This window comes from Amphiura filiformis, chromosome 19 (genome assembly GCF_039555335.1).
Source record: "Amphiura filiformis chromosome 19, Afil_fr2py, whole genome shotgun sequence".
Lineage (NCBI taxonomy): Eukaryota > Metazoa > Echinodermata > Ophiuroidea > Amphilepidida > Amphiuridae > Amphiura > Amphiura filiformis.
Window position 1 is genome coordinate 47,447,545 of NC_092646.1, and position 22,941 is coordinate 47,470,485.

The following is a 22,941-nucleotide window of genomic DNA, read 5'->3' on the forward strand; positions in this document are numbered from 1 at the left end:
GAAAATTTTTCACAATTGGGGGGTGGGATTATACTCAAATTTCAAAAAAAAAGAATGCAATTTGAAATCATTAATAGAGTATGACATGAATACAAATGATCAATTTTCATATTAAAAATACAAAACATCTTGAATTATTATTTTTTTTTTTTTTTTTTACAATTTGGGGGGTGGGACTATACTCGAACGTGGGACAATACTCGACGAATACGGTACATAACAACATAATCAATAACGAAGGCTTTAGCAAGCCCAGTTGAATGAATTAACATCAGTGGCGTAGCCAGCTCTTTTTTTGGGCGACAAAATCAGTTAATGTTACAAATGCGCGCAAAAATTGGCACTTTTTAGGTTAAAATGGCAAAATAAAATGTCAATTTGGTTAGAAACACAAAAAAGTCTTAAATGTGGGGGCGGCCACCATCCCACAGGGGGGGGGGGGGCAAGACTTTTCACAGGCCCCCTGGCTACGCCACTGATTAACATATAGTGCACAAAAAATAAAAAGGATCCACACCCTTTGAGAGAGCCTATCTTAAAGATGAAAATAAATGACAAAAAACTGAAATACCCCTTTTCTACGGTAGACAATTTTCTTTAATTTGACAGCTTTATTGTGTAAGACCAGTAATAAGCGATGACAAAGTTATCAGCTGAGAATCAATCATAAAATAAGAGTCCCAAAGTTGAGGGTCTCAAGTGAAAAAAAAATGCCTATTTTAGATTTTTGATTTGTGCTGTAATTTTCACGGCCGAGTCTCTCAAAGGATGTGGATCCTTTTTATTTTGGTGCACTGTAGACCGATCCTCACGAAATGTGAGGTAAGGCCAAAAAAAATAATGGTTTGTCTCAAAGCTCACGAGTGGTTTGAAAACAAATGCGAAATGCGATTTTTTTTTTAAATTTTTTTATTCCCAACTTTTTCCATGGAAAAAAAAAAAAAAAATCTGATTTTCGCCCGAATTTTTCTGGAAAAACTAAAAAAAAAAAAAATTTTTGAAATAAAAAAATTTCCGCATTTGTTTTTTTTCCAAATCTCACGATTTTACAAATGCGCGCGCGAGCTTTGAGACAAACTTTTTTTTTTTTTTGGCCTAAGTCACTAAATTTCATTTCTCAATTATGACCATTTTTTTTTCAGACTAAGTTTTCAAATGATACAATACATGCAAGGTTACCCACTTCTTTAGTAAGGCTAAGACCCTGGTATTTTCATGGGCAAATCCTTTGTTTTCTATTGAATTCTGACATGTTGAATTCTGACATGTTCAATAATAAGGTAAATCCGGGGTAAATCTCATTCTTGCCTTGCAACTTATCGTTCATCATGTTAAAACAAGTCTCATATATGCCAACATGCTTGAGTATGCAACTACAATATATTGCCTGGAAATGGAACATGTCATGCATTCCAACTGCATTGTTCCACAGTATGAGATCTGATTCAGATATCTCATATGAGAAGTTGCCTTGATTTTCCTTTCTTTCAATATTGATCAGCTTAAAGCCATCTACAACAACGACAAGGCCCAGTATGAGATCCTGGTTATAGCCCAATGACGCCAAACAGGACTGAACACACTGTTCTGTGATTTTGACCAAGTATGATGGTACAAGATCACATCTGCCAAATTTGCAGGTTGTGGATAACTCGCACACTAGTTTGACATGTGCTTAGATTTTTGATTTGTGCTGTAATTTTCATGGCCGAGTCTCAGAAAGGATGTGGATCCTTTTTATTTTGGTGCACTGTAGAGTGTAGACCGATCCTCACAAAATGTGAGGTTAAATTTCATTTCTCAATTATGACAATTTTTTTTTCAGACTGTAAGTTTTCAAATGATACAATACATGCAAGGTTACCCACTTCTTTAGTAAGGTTAAGACCCTGGTATTTTCATGGGCAAATCCTTTGTTTTCTATTGAATTCTGACATGTTCAAATAAGGTAAATCCGGGTAAATCTCATTCTTGCCTTGCAACTTATCGTTCATCATGTTAAAACAAGTCTCATATATGCCAACATGCTTCAGTTGGCAATTACAATATATTGCCTATTAAATGGAACATTTCATGCATTCCAACTGCATTGTTCCACAGTATGAGATCTGATTCAGATATCTCATATGAGAAGTGGCCTTGATTTTCCTTTCTTTCAATATTGATCAGCTTAAAGCCATCTACAACAACGACAAGGCCCAGTATGAGATCCTGGTTATAGCCCAATGACGCCAAACAGGACTGAACACACTGTTCTGTGATTTTGACCAAGTATGATGGTACAAGATCAATTCTGCCAAATTTGCGGGTTGTGGATAACTCGCACACCAGTTTGACATGAGCTTCCTCTCTCATCCGTGGAGGACCTGGATCGAGATTCTGGACTTGTTTAGTCTGAACCACCATTAAGTCTGGCTTGTGAGACTCAAAGTAATGGTGATGTAAATGACTCTGCACAATATATTCACCAGGGCTATCAATCACGGAACGGTCAGAATATGGCCGATTTCCATTTATACCTTGCAAATCTTGATAAAAATAACCTGTATCACGAACTGGTGATCTAGATCTACTAAATTTAGATGTAGACCTACATTTATGAGCATCATCATCATCATCATCAGCATCATCATGAGCATCTAAAACCTTTAATAGCGCTACCCTATATTCAACTGGTGTCCTTCCTCTAGCTTTTCCACTCGGGTTCGAGTCGCTCGACTGCTCTTCATGGTATCCATACACTAAACTGTGTGCGCAACCCCCTATTACCGATACATTCATGGAAGTGTTTACGGGGGAAGGCACAACACTTTGTACTGTTCCAGGTGCTTTCACTGAGATGTTGGGGAAGAGAAATTCAAGCAGACTTTCAAGAGCACCTTGGCCGATTGAAGTAAAACCATCACAGACAGCTTTTATCCACTTGTGAATTGCCGGATGAACATTTGGAAACTGCAATGGAAATAATAATAATAAGAGAAATGGAGGTTGAAAGAATATACCATTTGTCCAACAGAAGATTCATGGTTTATTACAAGGCATACCGTATTCATTCCAATAAGCGCCCATGCCCCAATAAGCGCCCAACCAGGGTATTTTCAATTTAATAAAGGGTACCATCAATGTTGAAGTGACGGATAGACGTCGATACAGTGAATTGTTCTGGATCAAACTGCCAAGGGGGTGCAGCATTCAACCTCAGTCACAGTTATGACCATTTGATCCAGAATAATTTTAGAAACACTACATCTTCTAGAAACACCACCAGTGTTGCTGGATCAAGTCATCACTCATGATTAGGGCACCAGACAAGGTTTCGAAACGTCGAGTCTCCATAAAATGTGAGTACTTTGTACATGGATATGCTTTATAGAACTTAGCTACAATAATTATTGAACTATATGCTCAACAGTTTACAGGTCATGTCAACAGTCTCAACCTGCACATTAAGTTCACTAATTATGATCCTAAAAAAGAGGAAACTCTACCATTCTTGGACACTTCAGTAAAGCGGAAAGTGGACGGTAGTCTTAATATCATTGTGTACAGGAAACTACACACTTAGCATTTGACTCTCACCACCGCCTTTAAGAACACAAACTTAAGCGGCCCATACAGTCATGTTCAATTTTATTGATCAATATCAATTAGACCCTAGATTACAAGATAGATATAAAATCTACCATTGTACACGCACAATGGTAGATTTTGATCCACTCCTGCATCTAGTGTCCCCAATATTGAGCAATAATTTGATCCTGTATGGGCCGCACAAGTATGATTCAAACCCTGTTCTAAAGTGTGAAATCTGTTGTTACAGAGGCCGATCTGAACAATACCCCTTTATTTTTAAATTAATGATAGGCGGTCTGTGTTGACTTTTAAAGAATATGCCCCTTTTCCGCACTTTTTTTTTTGAAACGCATAGTTAGGCCCCGAACAATCGATTTTGAGTTTCCCGTCACATAATTTTTGAAAACAAGTGAGGTAACTTTTTCATTATTCATTATTTTCGTGACTTTCATTATATGACAAAATGCGAGTGTAAAACACGTTGTTATTTACCGCTCACTCACTCAAAGGATATAAACTTGCAAAGAGGCTGCAAGGTCAAAATTGATACCAATTCCTTTCTTTTTACTATTATTTTTCTTATTTATTTATAATTTTGTGTGATTTAAGTACAAATTATCCAGTTGACGTTGACATGCGATATCGTCCACTGCATGACAGTACGACCACTGTCGCATATCTTAATTGATATCATGTACATGACAAATCTTTAATACAAACGTCAGCAAAGTCCCATCGAATTGAAATCAAAATACGAAACAAATTGCAATTGCAATTCATGAATTGGTAAGTTTTTACAGCTCCACTATCGAATCTTGCGCCAACAAAATTAAAGGGAAAACCCCATGCGTATGTGTTTTGTTGATGTTGAATACCGCATAGTTCTTGCAGCAATGTCATAAACACAACGGAGTTGAAATATATAATTTTTTGCTCTTTTTGTATATTAAATTTAATTTAAAACTATGTCGAATACTATTTTAAAATAAATAATTGATCCATTGGGACAACAAATATAAAATTAACAGTATTAATATATTTCTTTAATTACCACAAACAACGATATTGTGCAAAGTCACAAACAGCACTGTAGAATAAAAAATCAGACATTGAAAAATATTTTTGTTCGACCGCATATTTCGTGCAACAGTGTCACAATAGAGCAGAGTTGAAATATATAAATTTTGCCATTTTTGTACAGTCAAATTAATGTAAAAGCGATACCAAGTACTATTTTAAAATATATGATTGATATTTATGAAAAGAAATCCAAAAATAACAGAATCAATATATTTTTTTTTTTTTCGCACAAACATCACTATTCATTGCGCGATTTCGCGAACAGCACTGTAGAATCATTGATCTGCATGACAGCATTAATCTGTCAGTCCAGTATATGATACATGCGACGTGGAAAAGGACACCGACGTCAACATATTTACAAAGCGTTGCGAACCGGGCCTACAGGATCTAGGCTATCTCTATCAGACGCCAATCAACCGGCCGCAATGAGTTTACTGCCGTTAGCGAAATCGATGTTTTGAATTTGATTTTTCCACTAAAAATGCACGGATTTCATCGTTTTTTTAAAAAAAATGATAAGATTTTATTTTATTTTTCAAAATCGCAATAATGAATTCAAGTCTTGCGGGCCCAAAAATGAAGTGCGGGCGGGCGACGGGAAACTCAAAATCGACTTTGCCAGGCCTTACCAACGCTTGTGCAGAGTGAGGAGGATGAGTTATCCTTTCACCGTATTGGTCTGAGTATAGTCCCACCCGTTTTTTAGGTGAAAATTTTTCACAATTGGGGGGTGGGATTATACTCGAATTTCAAAAAGGTTTTTTTTTTTCACTTTTGGAGTGTCCCTGGACCTAGATGCTACAATGTAGGATCATTCATGGTTTACCTAAAAAAAAAATTATTCATGTCATACTCTATTAATGATTTCAAAATGCATTGAATTTGAATGCATTTTGAAATCATTAATAGAGTATGACATGAATACAAATTATCAATTTTCATATTAAAAATACAAAACATCTTGAAATTTTAGGTCAACCATGAATGATCCTAGCATCTAGGTCCAGGGACACTCCAAAACCGTAAAAAAAAACAATTTCTGGAATTTTTCGAAAAATGGGGGTGGGACTATATTCGAACGTGGGACTATACTCGGATGAATACGGTACTTTAGACAAATCATCAAGATCAGCCTAGATCTTTACGGATTGTGTGTATAATTCAAATAGTTACCTGTCCACTTATATCCTCTATGACCTGCTCTGCTTTAGAAATGTAAGAACTATACGGGGTATTCCAGCTGCCCCACTGATTAGCTTCATGCAAGGTTTCACAAGTCACCAACTCAACATTTCCAGGATTGTTAGGTTGAGGATGATTAGGTTCTCTTTTCTTCATCTAGAAATTAAAAACAAAATTGTGCATAAATATATAAGACTTCAGTCAGTGGTTCAGAGAGCAAATTTACTAAATGCATGACACTGCTAGGGAGGTCTTCTGCAAAGGGGATAGGTTTATGTCATAGAAGTGTGAGAATAATGGAAGGAGAAGTACAAAAGACAAGTGCATTTGCATGCTTAAAAGAGGAATGTGTTTGCATGAAGTAATAACCAGTCTTTTGTAAGATTTATGTACATGTAAGTGTGTAACACCGTCCTCTAAAATAGAATTGGGGTTGAAGGTCATTAAAGGGGCATTTCATACATATAACCAAATACCTTCAAAATGCTTCCTCTGCTACATATTACAATGATGTCACCAGGGATCAAAATACACAGGGCTCAAAATACCCAAATTAGCCCCCATGGAAAAAAATGTCAATGGCAAAATACACAAGGCCCTTTACAATTAATTTTTAGTTTCCTGTTTCCCGCCCGCGTCCAAAGTAGAAAATTGCAAAATATTTAATTATTTTATTTTTATTTTGGATTTTCTCTTTTAATATTACTTTTAATGATTTTCATTTGCTCCTTTCTGACTTTGATCATATCAACTATAATGATGAATAAACAAAGAACATAATTGTACCATTACTTATGTATAAAATCAAACATAGTTGTAAAATAATTAAATGCATGCTCCTAGTCAAAATGTGTTGATGTCGGTTGTGACCGCTTGTTTTAAAATAAAGAAAATAATAGATAATTAATAATTAAAAGTCGCATCATCCCTTGTTTTCAACCATGAAACAGGAAACTAAGAATCAAATGTGAAGGGCCCAAGGGCTATTTTTCATGGAATCATGAAAATAGCCCTCATAATCAAAAAAGAATTTTGAGGCCTGGATATCACTTGCACATAATATGCATGGGCTTACCCAGTGCCCATAACCTGTTCACAGAATCGGGGTCAAAGGTCATTAAGGGGGTAAAATCTTACAATTATTATCTAGTTGGGGGGTTTACAGCCCAGCTAGGCATTTGTAGTATCCAACAAACCCTTTCCCAGTATGAGTATTGTTCTATAGTAGATTACCATGGCAATGGACACTAACCCCTGGCCAGCACTTCCACATTGCTAAGCCTGTATGTACATGTATGTACAAAAATGTATGCTAGATCACTCTGTATTGTACACACACATCACCTGCCTATATTTTAAGCAGTACCATGGTTAATACTATGCATTAGAATCATGAATAAATATTGTTATGTAATAAATAACTTTACAACTTTGTGTATCATCTTCTTTGTGAACATTACAAAAACATTGGCGACGAGGATAAAACTTTGTTTTGTGATATTTCTTAGTTTTAAGTTAGTACTTAATTTTGTGAACCTCTTTGTGTTGACATTGATTTTTTACCTAGCTGGTGGGGGGGGGTTACATCCCCAGCTAAGGTACTGTTTTGCTATCCGATCTTTATTCTTTATCTAGCTGGAGGCGGGGGGTAACCCTGGGGAAGGAGAGGAAGGGGAGGGTCATTTGCAATCAAAAGGGTCACATACTGTACATATCATGTGCTCATATCTGTTCTTACATTAATTATCTGTTTTTAATTAATAAATTTATTTTTTATGGATAAATTTTAAGTTATGAGGTTACTCACACGTGCCAAAATGGCTTCTTTAACAGCAGTCATAATATCGGTAAAATCTTGCCAGTTTTGAGATACTGCAAAATGCTGGTGACCTTGACCAAGAGATATCATCTTGAGAAGATTCTGGACTTGAAGTGGGTCTGCAGGCTCATCCGGCTCATCAGGTGCAGCATCCCTGGTTGGAGAGTCTTTCCATTCAACCGGCATAAATTGGTTGGTAGGTAAAAGTGCATTGACAACACCATAGTCCACTTTTTGGAAGGCTATGCAAGATATCTCTGCAAATAGATTGACCATCAATAATTAATTTAATTAAGGTGGAATTGAAGGCAAAATGAAGTTGCTCTGATGTGAGTTTGATTGAGATAAAAGTTTGCTACAAAATGGAGAAGGGCAAACAAAACTAAATTCCAAAATTTGAGCCAAATCGGTTTTCAAAATATTACTGTTTTACTTTTCTGTGGCCATGCGTTTTGAACTGAACACCCAAAGATAGGGGGAGGTGATCAATTGAGGACCCCCTGAAAATATGGAGATTATCACCCTGAAGAAAATGCCACTTTAAAAAATATTGGGGGGTCTAAGGGACGTGGGGATCATTAGATATCAAGGGAGGTGGGTAGTTGGGGTCGTGACAATTTTTTTTTTTAGCAATTTTTTTTAGCCTAGGTGAAGCAAAATTTTTTTTCAACACCTCGGAGAGACAATTTTTTTTTACTCCTCGGTGATGAAAATTCTTTTTTTTTAATAGTAAAGTTCTCAACAATTTGTTTTTCGATTTCTGAAATTTTGTCCATATATGACCTGCTCTGACGAATCCCGCCATAAGTCGCACTGATCATGAGCCATTTCAAGATATGGCAAGTCAAAGTTGGGAAAGGGGTGAAAAATCTTGCAGATTTTGTTTTTCAGTTTTTATTATTTTTTTATTCCTTTTATGTTTACTTGAACCTATCATTGAAAACAAAATATTCTTTTACGTCTAAAGCACTTGCATTTGCGTTTTCTTTATGTGTCACTTCCCCCTTCCTGTTGAAAGACCATAGAAAGAGGACCACATGTCCCAGAAAGCTGAAGACCTATACTAAATGATGACATCAAAAACTCAATTTTCAAAATTAGTGATGTCTGGTTTTGTGGGAGTGCGATGTTCATCACAACTTTCATGTGCCACAAAAACATATTTTTATGTTAAAATGACTTAACATCAGGGGTGAAGCCAGCTTTCTTGGTCAGGGGGCAAAATGATTTTTTTTTTGGAAAAGACTGTGGGATACATAATTATACTGTAATAGAAAGAGTACATGTATAAGCACATACTGTATTTGTCTTTGAGCTTCCAAGGGCTCCATTGGGACCATGTGCGCGCAGATATTTGGTATTTTACGCTCATTATGGTCCATGATGGAGTGAATTTTGGTGGGAAACAGGCTTCTTGCCCCTTTTCTTTTCCTTCCCGATTTTCTCTTTAATTTTTGGTTAGGTGGGTACTGTCATTGTCAGCGAGCACTCTTCCCCCGGGCCACCGGGGTACTCAAGTGGAATAAATGCGCACGAAGCATGCAAAAACTGGGAGTTTTGGGTTAAAATAACCAAATATGAGGTTAATTTTGTCAGAAACCCACATGCGTCAACATTGGGGAGATGATTGTATGGACCATACCCCAGCAAAATGTTTATTTATGTTTACACCCCCCCCCCTAAAATTAAAATATTGTTGATGAAAACGGAGCAAATTCTGTAAAGTAAAATTTTGCAATTTAAAAGCTAGGAGGTTAATTTTTCTTCACTAACTGACAAATTTTTTTCACCCTTGGCATTTAGGTGGAGCAATTTTTTTTTAATGGTGCATCCCATATCCTCTGAAGATATGAAGTGAATGGTTGCCAAATTTGGCATTCAGACCCCAGAAGTTTTCATAATTAAATATGCATACAATATAAAATAATTTTAAGTTTTAGGAAAGAAAGAGATGAGAATGATGGTAAGACTTAGAGGTTAAATGCGCATCGGTTATTTGGAGGGCATTGTGAAAAATCTAAACATTTTGCCTTTGGAACCGAGGAATATTCCGAGGTCCAAAGCAAAATGTTTAGATTTTTCACAATGCCCGACATATTACCGATGCAAAGTTATTAACCTCATTCATAACCGTCACTTTTAAAATCTCCTTACCTTACAAAATAACACAAAATTTTGCTTAAAAGTTTATAAAAATAGATGATTTTTACATCTTCCCTTTCCAAAAAAAAATCAGGCTAAAACAGGACGACCAATAACAGAAGTGCGTATCACAATCAGTGCAAATATGGTAGCGCGCAATCCAAATACGGCAGCCAGCACGAGCAGTTTGTTCGACGCACAACAATAATTGTCAATTGTGTGCGACATTGGAACAATTCTAAATGCATTTTGCGGTCAATTGTGAGATATTAATGACCTCGATTTGCATTCGCGTTTTCACAATAACTAAATGTAATTGGATCGCACACATCGCGTTTATTAATGAGGTTATGAATATAATACAATGTATGGGCAGAACTTCACCCCACTGATGCGTTTGTCTTATTTCCATTTGCATAAGCATATTAATCAAAAAAGTTGATTATGGGCCTAATGTAAATGGGCGATTCCACGGTTACTCGCATTACACTTTTTTCCGCCCTTTCACACTTCAAGGGCTGTGGATTAAATGCCAGTAAGGCCAGCTAATTTTGCGCAATGCGTATTGTACCATTCAAGGCTTCAACCTGGAGGTAAAACTGTCTGTGTTCCTTTATCTAACCGTGGTGCTTGCGCAAAAATCTGTTACTGGCATTACGCAAAAAGGACATGACAAAATTTGCCATGGTTTTGATTTAAAACGTGCAGTGTAAGTAAATAAGTAAGTAAATGTGCAGTGGCTTTAAAACAATTTACATTGTACCCACGATATGGCTCTATAAAAAAAGGCAAGACAAATTGAAAATTGAATTTGTAATAATTCAATGGTAGAGAGAAAAAACTTCATTACTCGCATTACAGTTACTTGCATTACAATTTAAATTAGATAAAATGAAGGTGTTACTTTCATAATATTTATTTAAAGGTGGCTTTATCGGCTATAGTGTCATGCACAGAACTCCTTGCAAATGATAAAGAATGTGTGTATTGATGAGAAAACTAAAGTTTTAATTTTGTCCAAAAGAGCATTTTGACTTACACAATTTTTTGCCATTGACTTTCTACAGGGAAGGGTTTTGGGCACTTTGCCAATTTCTCAAAATAGCCACATTTTTGAAAACAAAGATTTTATTAAAACTGATTTTTCTCTACCAGTTGTATCAAAGTTTTAAGTTTCATTTTTCCCTGGTAAAATAGTTGTAATTGTATTAACCCCACTTACCACCACCACGCAAACAATTATAGCGTAATCGATTTGGCATACAATCAATAGGTCCGACTCCAAAGCATGCAATCCTGCCATCAGGCCTGTCAAAAATCATAAACAAAATAATAGTTACAGGTATAGGTACAGCGGGTTGGCACTAAATTCAAGAATAGCCCTCATCAACAAAAGTACTGCGATCAACATTGGAATGAACTTCAAAGTTACATTACGTTTTCTTAAAAATTGCCATTTTGGATCAAAATTGAGCGTGAGGGCGCTTTTCAAGATTTTGCGCAATTTTTTTTCCTTTCGGTATTTTAATGACAAATAATGTTTACATCTATGAAGATACACCGAAGTTTGATCTGCTCGAGAAATTTGAGCTTTTTAGCAACGCTCATCAGAACGTTCATTTGGATGTCACCTTTTAGACCAGGCTGTAGATGAGCTAGGTGTCACTTGGAGCGTAAACTTATCCCATATGGTTTTTCTAGATCAGAATTTCATGAGGAATAAGAATATCTTGGGTAACAAGCCCCTATACTGAACAGGCTCCCACAAAGGGGTTCTTTCCGGGGGTCCATTTTTAAGGATAAAATATCATAAGTTACGTTTTAAACACAATAGTGTAGAGCAAACTCTTATAAATCTCATAATGTACACCCAATTAGTAAATTAAGCCCAACATATTTGATGTGGTAACAATCTGGAGGGTGGAAGAGTAGTAGGGGTCTCTAAAGGACCCCTATTTCCGGGGGTCCATTTTAAAGGAAAACATACCCTAAGTTACGCTTAAACACAAAATAGTACGTATAAAGTACACTCTTTTTAATGCCAAGATTGAACCCACTTATTTAAATAAGCCTTTCATATTTGATGTGGTAACAATATGGGGTGGGGTGGGGTGTAGAAGGGGGGTCTCTAAATGGCCCCCTATTTTAAAATAACACCAGTGAAATTTGCCTAAAGTTTTTTTTGTTTGGTATGAACAGATTTTTATGAAGATTATGTATATCTTGACCAAGAAAGTCAAACTCCTTCATACAAACATCCAGCCACCAACTCCCCACCCCACCCCCCCCCCAAAGAGGGGGCTGCCATTCAGGCGCTATGAGCATTTTGAGAATATAATGTGTAATAATGTATGATACTGTAATTTCAAATAATTATGATGCAACACATCTTACAACCTAAAATCAAAATTAATGTTGATATGTTATTCCAAAACTCGATGGCAACAATACTGTGTGTGTGTGTGGGGGGGGGGCTGGAAGAGGAAGTCTCTGAAGACCCCATATTTAATAGATGGGATGGGGTCTTTAGTCTTTAGGGGAATCTTATATTATACGGTCGGTTCCAAGCATTTGGGTCCGTAATTTGTAGGAAAATACTTCATACCATTATGTTACCCTTTGGTTCAAATAGGGCACAAATACTTGTTTGTACTATAAAGTTTGCTTTAAAGTTCTACCAATTATGCTTACTTAATCCTCTGTATCGCTTTCATCGCTGTTGCCTACAAAGTCTTCACAATCATGATCTATAAACAGTTCTTGCATATCATCAGGCATAACCTTCTCGAGCCATCTCAGTTCTAGTGATTCTGTCCATCCATTGTCAGCAATGTTTCCAGCCTCATAACTACAAAGGACTGCTGAGCGCCATTCTCTAGCGATAAAGTTTGATCTCAAAATATGAAGTCTCAGTGTATGCTGGCATGGTGGTAGCAATGATACATCAGTGATCTTGTTCTGTTTGGTAAATTTCCGATCAAAGAGTATATACCGGGCCTCGTTGACGCTTTTACACTTGATGCCATAAAGCAAGGCAACATATTCTTCAAGGTCTGCCTCCAGGGTTTCAGCAGAAGACACCCCAAGATTGGAGAAGGTATCCAGGAATTTAGGCTTGCATTCAAGTAACTTCCAACAAGTTTGTTTACCTTTACAAAAAAGGAGGAGTTGTAGTCATTGCCTGTGAAGGCATGAAATCCTATCAGCGATGTCTTCTGTGCTGGTGTTAGGTCTATGTCGCTCATTCTAAAAACCTTGCGATATGTGCTTGTGTTTGTATCTAGTACAACTCTTGCACCATCATCAATGAAGTGTGATAACGCTAGGATTGCAATATCTATGTCACCAGAATGAGATCGGATGATGACTGTGCCACTATCATTATTTCTCAAGACATGCTGCGCGTGCAAGATAACCTTTGTGTCAGCTTCTTCTTGTTCTGTGGTAAGTTCTGGGACCTCTGCAGTACCTTCTTTGGTCACGAGAGGACATTTCTGGTATAAAGAGAAGTAAACCACTTCACTCTTAAGACTTCCCAGGATAGTTTCTCTCTTGGACTCCAGCACACTCTGGATAAGGTCAATCAGTCTCGTTTTGACCGCACTATTATTTTGGGTGCCGTTCCACGTCGATCTCTCTCAGCAACAATATCAACTCTCCTGTAGCCTTTAGGGATGCATGAAAACACCTTCAAGGCAAGAGCCTCAAATGTGTTGGGATACGTTTTAAATGTTCTAATTAACGCCATCAAGTCAACCACATAAAGCAGCCACACTTTCATTTGCTGGTAGTCTGCTGGTAGGATCTAATGTGTCGGTAGGATCCAGTGTACTGTTCTGTAATAGAACTTTCATCAGGTCACTTTTGTCATTTTTCCTGCAGAAAACGCCTTGATTCCACCTGCAACTTTGGAATCTCGGTTGACTCTCAACCGTGCCAGCCAAGTAGAGAATACAAGTAAACTAAGGGCATTCTCTAATACTGAGCCTCTAGGTGATGTATACAAACAAGTAAGGCCATCCAGCATCCTAACATCGGAGAAACGAGTGCAGAAACTTGTCCATGTCATGACTTGAATATATCAACCCATTTGATCAAAGTTTAAGTTCAGATGAGTTGTACAATCTCAGCTCTGGAACACCTGTCAAAAAAGATCTAGCAGATGGAATCCTTGATGTTGCGCCAGTTGGGAAAGGTGCACATGAAAGCTTTGTAAAAGACAGACTTGAGTCTACTGAAACCAAGTTCCACGATCCTCTTAAACGCAACAAACTTTCCCTGTTTTCTGACAGTGGTAAGAAGATTGAAATTAAGGCGAAGGGCAAAGTGAAGGTAGTAGAAGCTAATCGAGATGTCTTAGGGACTCTTCTAGCTACATCAACAAACCATGGTAAAATCATCGATTTCAAGAAAGCCTTAAGAGTATCCTTTAACTCCTGTTCCCTTGAGCTTAGCAAATGCAGATGGTACATCCCATCTATATTAAATATGGGGTCTTCAGAGACTTCCTCTTCCAGCCCCGCCCCCCACACACACAGAATTGTTGCCATCGAGTTTTGGAATAACATATCAACATTAATTTTGATTTTAGGTTGTAAGATGTGTTGCATCATAATTATTTGAAATTACAATATCATACATTATTACACATTATATTCTCAAAATGCTCATAACGCCTGAATGGCACCCCCCTGTTTGGGGGTGGGGTGGGGGTGGGGAGTTGGTGGCTGGATGTTTGTATGAAGGAGTTTGACTTTCTTGGTCAAGATATACTTAATCTTCATAAAAATCTGGTCATACCAAACAAAGAATAAACTTTAGGCAAATTTCACTGGTGTTGTTTTAAAATAGGGGGCCATTTAGAGACCCCCTTCTACACCCCCCCATATTGTTACCACATCAAATATAAAAGGCTTATTTAAATAAGTGGGTTCAATCTTGGCATTAAAAAGAGTGTACTTTATACTATTTTGTGTTTAAGCGTAACTTAGGGTATGTTTTCCTTTAAAATGGACCCCCCCCCCCGGAAATAGGGGTCCTTTAGGGCGAATTTCTCGATAGGAGTCTTCGTAAGCCTTAGGCTTAAGGTGGCCTTGAGGCTACTAAGCCTAGCCCGCTCTCGAAGCCCGAGTCTTAACTCTAGCCGGATTTCTTCAGCGCAAATTCAACCTAGTCTTAGTGGCCTTGCAGGCTTAACGCTTGACAACCTCGTCCCTTTCAGCCAGCGACGTAATTGTATAGGCTGTTGGAGGTAGATGTACATAAGCTGTGGTCCTCACGGTTTACCGTACTAACAAGGTTGCCGTCTCATTATCGCAATGTTCCCGGCACAAAGACTAGCCTAGACCCGCGGTCTTGTGCTTGGGCTTATACCGTACGCCTATATACACAACTTGATGCAAGAATATTGTGTCTGTTTTTGTGTCTTTTATGTATTATTTTATTTCCACTTGACTTTTTATGAGTCCAACTTGTATGAATGATACGTCTATGCTTTTTACTCGTGATTTTTTCTTTGCATCCCAAAAAGGGTAAAACTGTAAATATAAGCCTAATGGAAAGGAATCTGTGATTTCCCTAAAAAGTAAAGCAAAAATTGTTTCACACTTCAAACAAGTCATTCGAATGTTTGTCAAAAGTAAAACATTATTTAAGGATATTTTGGTGCAAAAACATAACCAAACATTATTTGACAACCAACGTGCTATCTACTGCTGATATCATTAGTCTTCTCAGATCTCACATGAAGTTATCTGTTGGTACAATATTTATAATTATTGAAGTAGAAGATATAGCAATATTATATGCATCTTATCCGTAAATTCAGTTTTAATACTGCATGCATTATTGTTTCGTGTCAAATATTTACTACATCTTTACCAATTTTGTCCTTCTTCTATTGTATTAAATTGATGTCCAACCTGGTACAATATATAGGCACTCCAAAATAATATTGTAATAGGCCTACTTATGAAAAGTACGAGTATCAAACTATTAAGGCTTGGATAGGGACAGGTGGTATGATGATGATGATGATGATGATGATGATGATGATGATGATGATGATGATGATGATGATGATGATGATGATGATGAAGATGAAGATGAAGATGAAGATGAAGATGAAGATGAAGATGAAGATGAAGATGAAGATGAAGATGAAGATGATGATGATGATGATGATGATGAATTTTTTTAAATTATATTCGTTGCTAAAAAAATCATCATTCAAAATGAGTAGGCCTTATAATAGCAACAGCTATTCAAATGAACACTAAAATAAAATGCTGAAATGTTCAACTAAATCGAACAATAATTTTACTTACTCACAGTGGCGTAACTAGACATTTTCATTGGGGGTGGGGGCAAGCGGGGGCAAACATAATAAATGAGGGGCAGGCATCGGTCATGCTGTTTGGGTTTGTAAGCGCGTCAACACCCTAGTCGCACTGGGCGACACGGGTGGGGTTTGTGGGTGGAGTGGGTCTGAGGAGTTATGGGATCTGCTTGGAATGTGTCCCGGAACATTGGCGTGATTTCTTTTTGACATTGGGTGGGGGGGTGAAAAAATATATGGTACAAATGTCATATTTAAGCTATTAAAGCTGGTGACATAGGCCAATGGTACAAAAGTGGCATTTTAACCTTAAAAATAAATGCAATTTATTTAACCTTAAAAATTGAGTTTTTAAGGTTAAAATGACCAAATATGAGGTTAATTAATAACTCTCAGAAGAAGCCTAATTTACCTTTATCATTGGGGGGGCAAGAGCTCCCCGCTCCCCCTAGTTCGTGACTGCTTACCCATGTTAATTGAAAGACCGTCAAAATATGAATGAAACACATAGCGCTACAATTTAAATAATTTGTAAATTGAAATAGACCAAGGCTTACGACCTCAGACCTGCTCTGAGGCAGGGCCAAGAAAAGCCGCTGTAAGCCTGGTCTAACAGGCTTGCGTGAACAACGGCTACAGAAGACTGATTTCGAGAAATGCAAATTTTACTGAAGCCTGGGGCTAATCCTACAAGCCTGGCCCACGGGCTAACGAAGCCTCGAGGCTATGGTAGCCATGCTTCCGGAAATACGTTTTCAGTTAAGCCTGGTCTTACGACCTCTTAAGCCTTGAGGCTAGACAAGCCAACTGCTAAGCCACTCGTCGAGAAATTCGCCCTTAGAGACCCCCCTACTACTCTTCCACCCTCCAGATTGTTACCACATCAAATATGTTGGGCTTAATTTACTAATTGGGTGTACATTATGAGATTTATACGAGTTTGCTCTACACTATTGTGTTTAAACGTAACTTATGATATTTTATCCTTAAAAATGGACCCCGGAAAGAACCCCGCTTTTGTGGGAGCCTGTTCAGGATAGGGGCTTGTTACCCAAGATATTCTTATTCCTCATGAAATTCTGATCTAGAAAAACCATATGGGATAAATTTACGCTCCAAGTGACACCTAGCTCATCTACAGCCTGGTCTATTTGGATTGTACATGATAAAATGTCGTTGACCCCCATGTATAGCAGTATCGAAGGAACATTCAAACGAGTGCTACGGACAAACTAATTGTGATAAACTACTCAAATTTCTTGAGCAGTTTGAACTAGTGATCATCTTCATAGCTATTAACTTAAAAACAGCGAATGGACATAAACTTGCGAAAAATCAAGAAAAGCGCCCTCATGCTCAATTTTGACCCAAAATGTCCATTTTTACGAAAACGCAATGTCCAATTTTCATGCAACTTTGAAAATTGGGTATTTTGAGCTCATTTACATATATTTAGACACCAAAATATTTTGTACTCAAATCCACTCCCTCCACAATGATAAGGTATGGTGACACAAGAGGGCGCTGCACACTTTTTTCTCGGACACCAGACCAAAAATTTTGTCATTTCATGTTGAGATAGATTGTATAGAGCAAAAAAAAACTGCTTACGAACAAATTAGGTACCGTAAACCAGGTAAAAAATAAGCGCCCACGCAAAATGACTTTGTTAAGCACCCTGGGCACTTATTGGAATGAATACAGTACTTCTAAGTCTAGCTACATGTAGTTGATAAAATGATTTTTTTTTTGTACTTTCAGGAATGTTTATTACCATACCATATTTTTTTTTATAGTTTGGAAAGTTTTGACTCAATTTTTTTTTGCCCCTTCCAGAACGTAAAAAAAAACATCTTAAAATGTGGTGGGACGGAATTTTACGGTCGCATGTCATGAATTGGTCATCTTTTATGTACCGTAACATAATGTAAAATGACAAAAATATCGCCAATTTTGATTCACTTCAGCACAACTTTTAATGAAGACATATTTCTGGGAAGCTTACAAATGTAATATTACAAGCCGCCCTCGAATTAAGGATCTGAAGGAGCACAGCAACTTTTTTAGGGCAAGTAGATAATTGCCTTTGATTTTTACTCAAAAGGCAAGGCAGCACGGCAGTTTGTAATATTTCAAGAGGGCACCATGGCAACTGTTGAAAATTTCTCAAAAGCGAAGAAAACACACACAAACAGTCCGTTATTTTATAATGAAGGAGCAGGGCTGTGGCACTGACGGCAACTAACTTCATTCGAGGGCACGGCAACAATGAGGAGGAATGTAGTATAGTCAGGGTTCGAATTCGGCTGTATCGCATAGCAGTTTGCTCCTTATTTTGAAGTAACTGCTACTCAATTTTGCATTTGTATAGCACTTTTTATAGTGCTTTAGTATACATATATGGAAGTATCCTGATTATGATAAATTATCCAAAAACTGCTACGCAAATTTTTTAAACAAATTTAAACCCTGAGTATAGTGCTATGCGCCCTTAATGGATCTAAAGGATGTCAGCCCAGTGTTTATTATGATTTTAAGGGTTATATTATACAAATATTTACTGCTCTAAATTCGGGATCCGGTGGAATCTATTGGTCCCCTCGGTGAACTGGAGACCGTGAGCCTACTATTTTCCCGAGACCGCCAGGTCGAGGGAAAATAGTAGGCTCACGGTCTCAGTTCACCGAGGGGACCAATAGATTCCACCGATCCCTAATTTAGAGCAGTAAATATTTGTTTTATATCCTTCATTAATATATTCTCTGTTCAATGTGTTCATTAACACAAGGCCTTTATCACATACATAGGCCTAGGCATAAATGTAGGCTAGGCCTAGGCAAGGCTACGCTGGCCTTGCTTTGTTTTGATTGAATGCACAAAGCACGCACACAGTTGAGTGGCTAAAGCTTACCGTGAAATTCGTGAAAATATTGTAACCTCTACAATACCGCCGTGAAACGAGTAACCATGTTCTCTGTTATTTCACCATCAATATTAAGATACTGATCCTGATGTAGGCCTAACTCTGATTTTGCCATTAAACCGCTGCACTTCTGTGCTGCTTGTGCTTCACAAGGCAAAACGAATTGCTACACATTAATACCCCGGAACCGGTACTGATATCCCGCGTATGTGGCAAGTTGCACTGACCACTAGGAACTGCGACGCGGATATGAGGTCATACTGGCGCTCGGGGCGCGCTCAGAGGGAGATAGTAAAACTATTTCCCGGAGATAGTACTTTGAATAGTACCCGTTCCCTCATCAATCGGCTTTTTGACAAGTTTGCAAAATAGCAAAACTATTTTTGGTCACATGATACTCGTTTAACCAATTAATGAACGAGAATATATTAATGAGGGATATAATCTCAATTATCCTACATGTGTCTCTTGCAGGCACACTCCCTCTGGAATCCAAACCAGGTTCCTGCCCATTATGATTACACATCCCTTTTAAAAATATGAACTTCAAAAATTTCACAGGATTCACAATGTCAATTGATGGATACAGGATACGTATACATATATTTATCCTTTGTTGAAGAATTCTGCCATCTCATTGGTCAAACACCACTTCGATAAAAAGTCGTATTACCTGCGTAGTCCTCATTAATATACAGGCAGATAATATTTCCCGTATAACCTGCGTAGTCCTATAACACGATATCCTAAACTGGCGCGCATACTTCATGGAGCTGCACTGTCAAAAAGCAAGGAAGAAACTGGCCTACATTTCAGTAAGATTATCAAACTACCGTATTTCGTCAAATAAACGCCCCCGGGGGCGTTACATTTGCCCAAGGGGGGGGGGCATTTATTCAAAGTCAATTTTAGAACGATAATTTCCGTTAAAATCATTAGGTATATAAATGTACACTAAAAACACACGCTAAAATGACAAACTATGATTTAACTAGAAACACTGACTTCTGGCTCACTTTCTGATCCAGATTTGTGCCAATTATTGACGCTATTATCGACCATGTGCGGCTTGTGCGCAACTTGGTAAGCTTACTACACAAGATAGCATGGAAATATCGGCATTTTTGAAACATCTTGGTTGAAAAAAGTGGTGGGGGGCATTTATTTGTGGGGGGGCGACTATTTGACGAAATACGGTAAATCATTTCAGCAAAGTTTACGAACAAGTCGGAAGATGATAGAATTCATGTTCACTAAAGGATAAAATCGTTACGGTACCCCCTGTTTGTTCTCAGGAAATATGGGAAAATATCTACGGTCTGGTGCCGTATTCCATTCAGCCTTTGGCTTCATGAAATACAGCACCAGACCGTAGATATTTTTCCGTATTTCGTGGACAAATAGGGGGTAACTATAGGTTGTCTCGTGTACCCATAAAATCCTGTAGAATAGTACATGTAAGCCTGTGATGTACCCGGTACATGTAGACTTGAGTCCTGTGACTTGGACTCGAGTCTGACTCAAGTCACTATTTTTGGAACTTGTGACTTAATTGACTTGCAACTTTTGCAAAATGACTTTCTAGACTTACTTGCGACTTAGACAAAATGACTTGGACTTGAAAAAATTGACTTGTTACCAACAAAGTCTGAGGTTACTTTCCTGTATTGAAATTTATGGATAGAATTTAATGAATATTAATAGGCCTACAATTGAATTATCCGCTGGCGGGCCTTGTGTCCGGCATACATAAATGCATAACCTAAACTGGAAATAAATAAATAAATGGTGCCCTCAATCACCAACACAGGCTCGGCGTGGGAAGTAAAAGTATGTCGGGTTGAAAACTCAGACTGTCCCAGCAAACACAAAACTGGTGAATTAGGGGTTCATTCATATATTTTCATGACTAAACGGTTGTTTATGCCCGAGGGGCCGCTTGGGACCCCGTTCATACATACCAGAACATTTTGTGATTCTTATTTCATCAAAATATTAACAAAAAATAACAAGAAACATCATTAAAAACCATGAATTTCGCTTCGTTCTCCCTACCACTGCAATCGCACATCCGGGCCACCGGGCATAAACGCTGTTTATGCCCGGCTCTCGACCAATCACGCGCGCCGTTATATAGCGCGTATGTATGAATAGACTTGTAGTGACTTGTCATGTGACAACTTGTGACTTACTTGTGACTTAACTTGTCATTTGATGACTTGTGACTTGACTTGACTTGCAACTTTTTCAAAATGACTTTTACTTACTTGGGACTTGGACAAAAGGACTTGTGACTTGGACTTGACTTGCAAAAAAAATGACTTGTTCATTGTTGACATCTCATCATCTATACTAAAATGCAGAAAACCTCTGACGAGCGCGTATTGTAAGGATACATCGCGTATATACTGCGGTGCACGCACTTGTCTCTGATTGGCTGCTAAGGCGATATGTTGTTGCTGAGATGAAATTTATGAATGAACTGTGCGCCGTACGCGTTGTTAGCGCCGAATTTGCAACATCACGGTAGTCGTGCTCGTAAAAGGTTTGCTGCATTTTAGTATACTTACAAAACTTGACACATGTCTTCCACTTCCAGCCGTCCTGTCGATTCTCTTCTCAAACCAATCTGATTATTGTAAGGGAAACGACTGCCTACGCAGCCTGCTCCCGCGGGTAGCTGCTGCTGCGCAGCCATTTTTGTCAACGCAAAAGACAAGTTATCCGTGCTTTTTAAAAGTGGTACTAGGCCTACTGGTTGATGAGCGAGAACAATAATATTTTGTTGAGGGAAAACACTTTTCGGCACCACGTAGAGCAGGTTATTAATATTAATGAAGTGACGTCATGCACCATGTTTTGAGATTCCGGTATGTACTATGAAAGTTAGTGGTACAATTAATGTGCAAGTAGGCCTACTGAATTAGGGACCGTTCACAAAAACTTGTAAGGATGCAAAATTATTTTATCGCGAAAAATGTTCGCCCCCCCCTTACAGACCTCGAAAATTTCAGGCCCCCCTTTTTGACATGAAAATTATGGGTCAACCCCATAGAAAAGCATATACTTAGGCTAGGCCTAAACTCAACTGGAAAAATTGTGATCATTTTTTCAGCCCCCCCCTTAGGCCATATAAAATTAATATTTTGGTTCTCGTCCAGAGGATTTTCATGAATTGATGAGGGAGGGAGGTGTTTTTTTTTCATTTTTTTTTTTTCAATGTAAAATCAGCACTGTCAGTAGTTTTCGGTCTTTTCCAACAGTGCTCGAGGAAACGATGAGGCACTTTTTTTTTTTTTTTTTTTCAAATGTGATATTCTGAGGGATAAACCCCCTAGAGTGCCACAAAAAGACTTGGAAGTGATCCTTGTTCTCTAATAAACTTATTTATATGTATGAAAAATTCATAAATCATTCCAAAGTCTAAAATAATTAAAAATCTTTAAAAAAAAAAAAAAAAATCTGACAAATCCCAGAAATTGAGGAGGAGGGACGAGAACCAAAACATTAATTTTATACGGCCTTAAGAGGGTCAACAATTTTCAGGTCCCCCCCTTTTTGCATCAGGCCCCCCTAACAAGTGTTTGTGAACGGTCCCTTATTGAAATAAATTAGGATAGGCCTACAGTTGTAGATTTAAAAGAAATTAAGGAACATAATGTTATAAAATAATTTTAAGCGTTTTTATATTAACAACAACAAAAAAAAGCAAAATGTTAGGGTTATATAAAAATAGGCCTACTAGTAATTCAATAGGCCTACTTCCCAAAACTAAATAAACATGTTTCTTTTTATTAGAACTAAATGAATGCTTTATTTGTTTTTTGGGGATAGTGAAAACTGAGCGCAAGAAGACCGTAACTCCACTTGGCCCCTCAACAT

The 22,941-nt window shown here is 37.7% G+C and overlaps 1 protein-coding gene across 1 annotated transcript; it reads right to left on the minus strand.

Moving 5' to 3' along the window:
* Window positions 1–1,027: 1,027 nt before the first annotated feature.
* Window positions 1,028–21,834, minus strand: LOC140141396 (uncharacterized). Its single transcript, XM_072163251.1, has 5 exons — window positions 21,630–21,834; window positions 11,022–11,107; window positions 7,646–7,914; window positions 5,830–5,994; window positions 1,028–2,952 (listed from the first exon to the last, which is right to left on the minus strand). Exons 1-5 carry the CDS (start codon window positions 21,755–21,757, stop codon window positions 2,041–2,043), a joined length of 1,560 nt encoding a protein of 519 aa, XP_072019352.1. The 5' UTR covers window positions 21,758–21,834; the 3' UTR covers window positions 1,028–2,040.
* Window positions 21,835–22,941: the final 1,107 nt, after the last annotated feature.

Excerpts from the sequence above, each read along its gene's own strand:
- LOC140141396 (XM_072163251.1), bottom strand. The coding sequence starts at position 21,757 with ATGGCTGCGCAGCAGCAGCTACCCGCGGGAGCAGGCTGCGTAGGCAGT. Across the intron at positions 7,915-11,021 it reads TAATTGTTTGCGTGGTGGTG|AGATATCTTGCATAGCCTTC; the intron begins GTAAGTGGGGTT and ends ATCTATTTGCAG. Across the intron at positions 5,995-7,645 it reads AAGAAGCCATTTTGGCACGT|ATGAAGAAAAGAGAACCTAA; the intron begins GTGAGTAACCTC and ends TTTAATTTCTAG.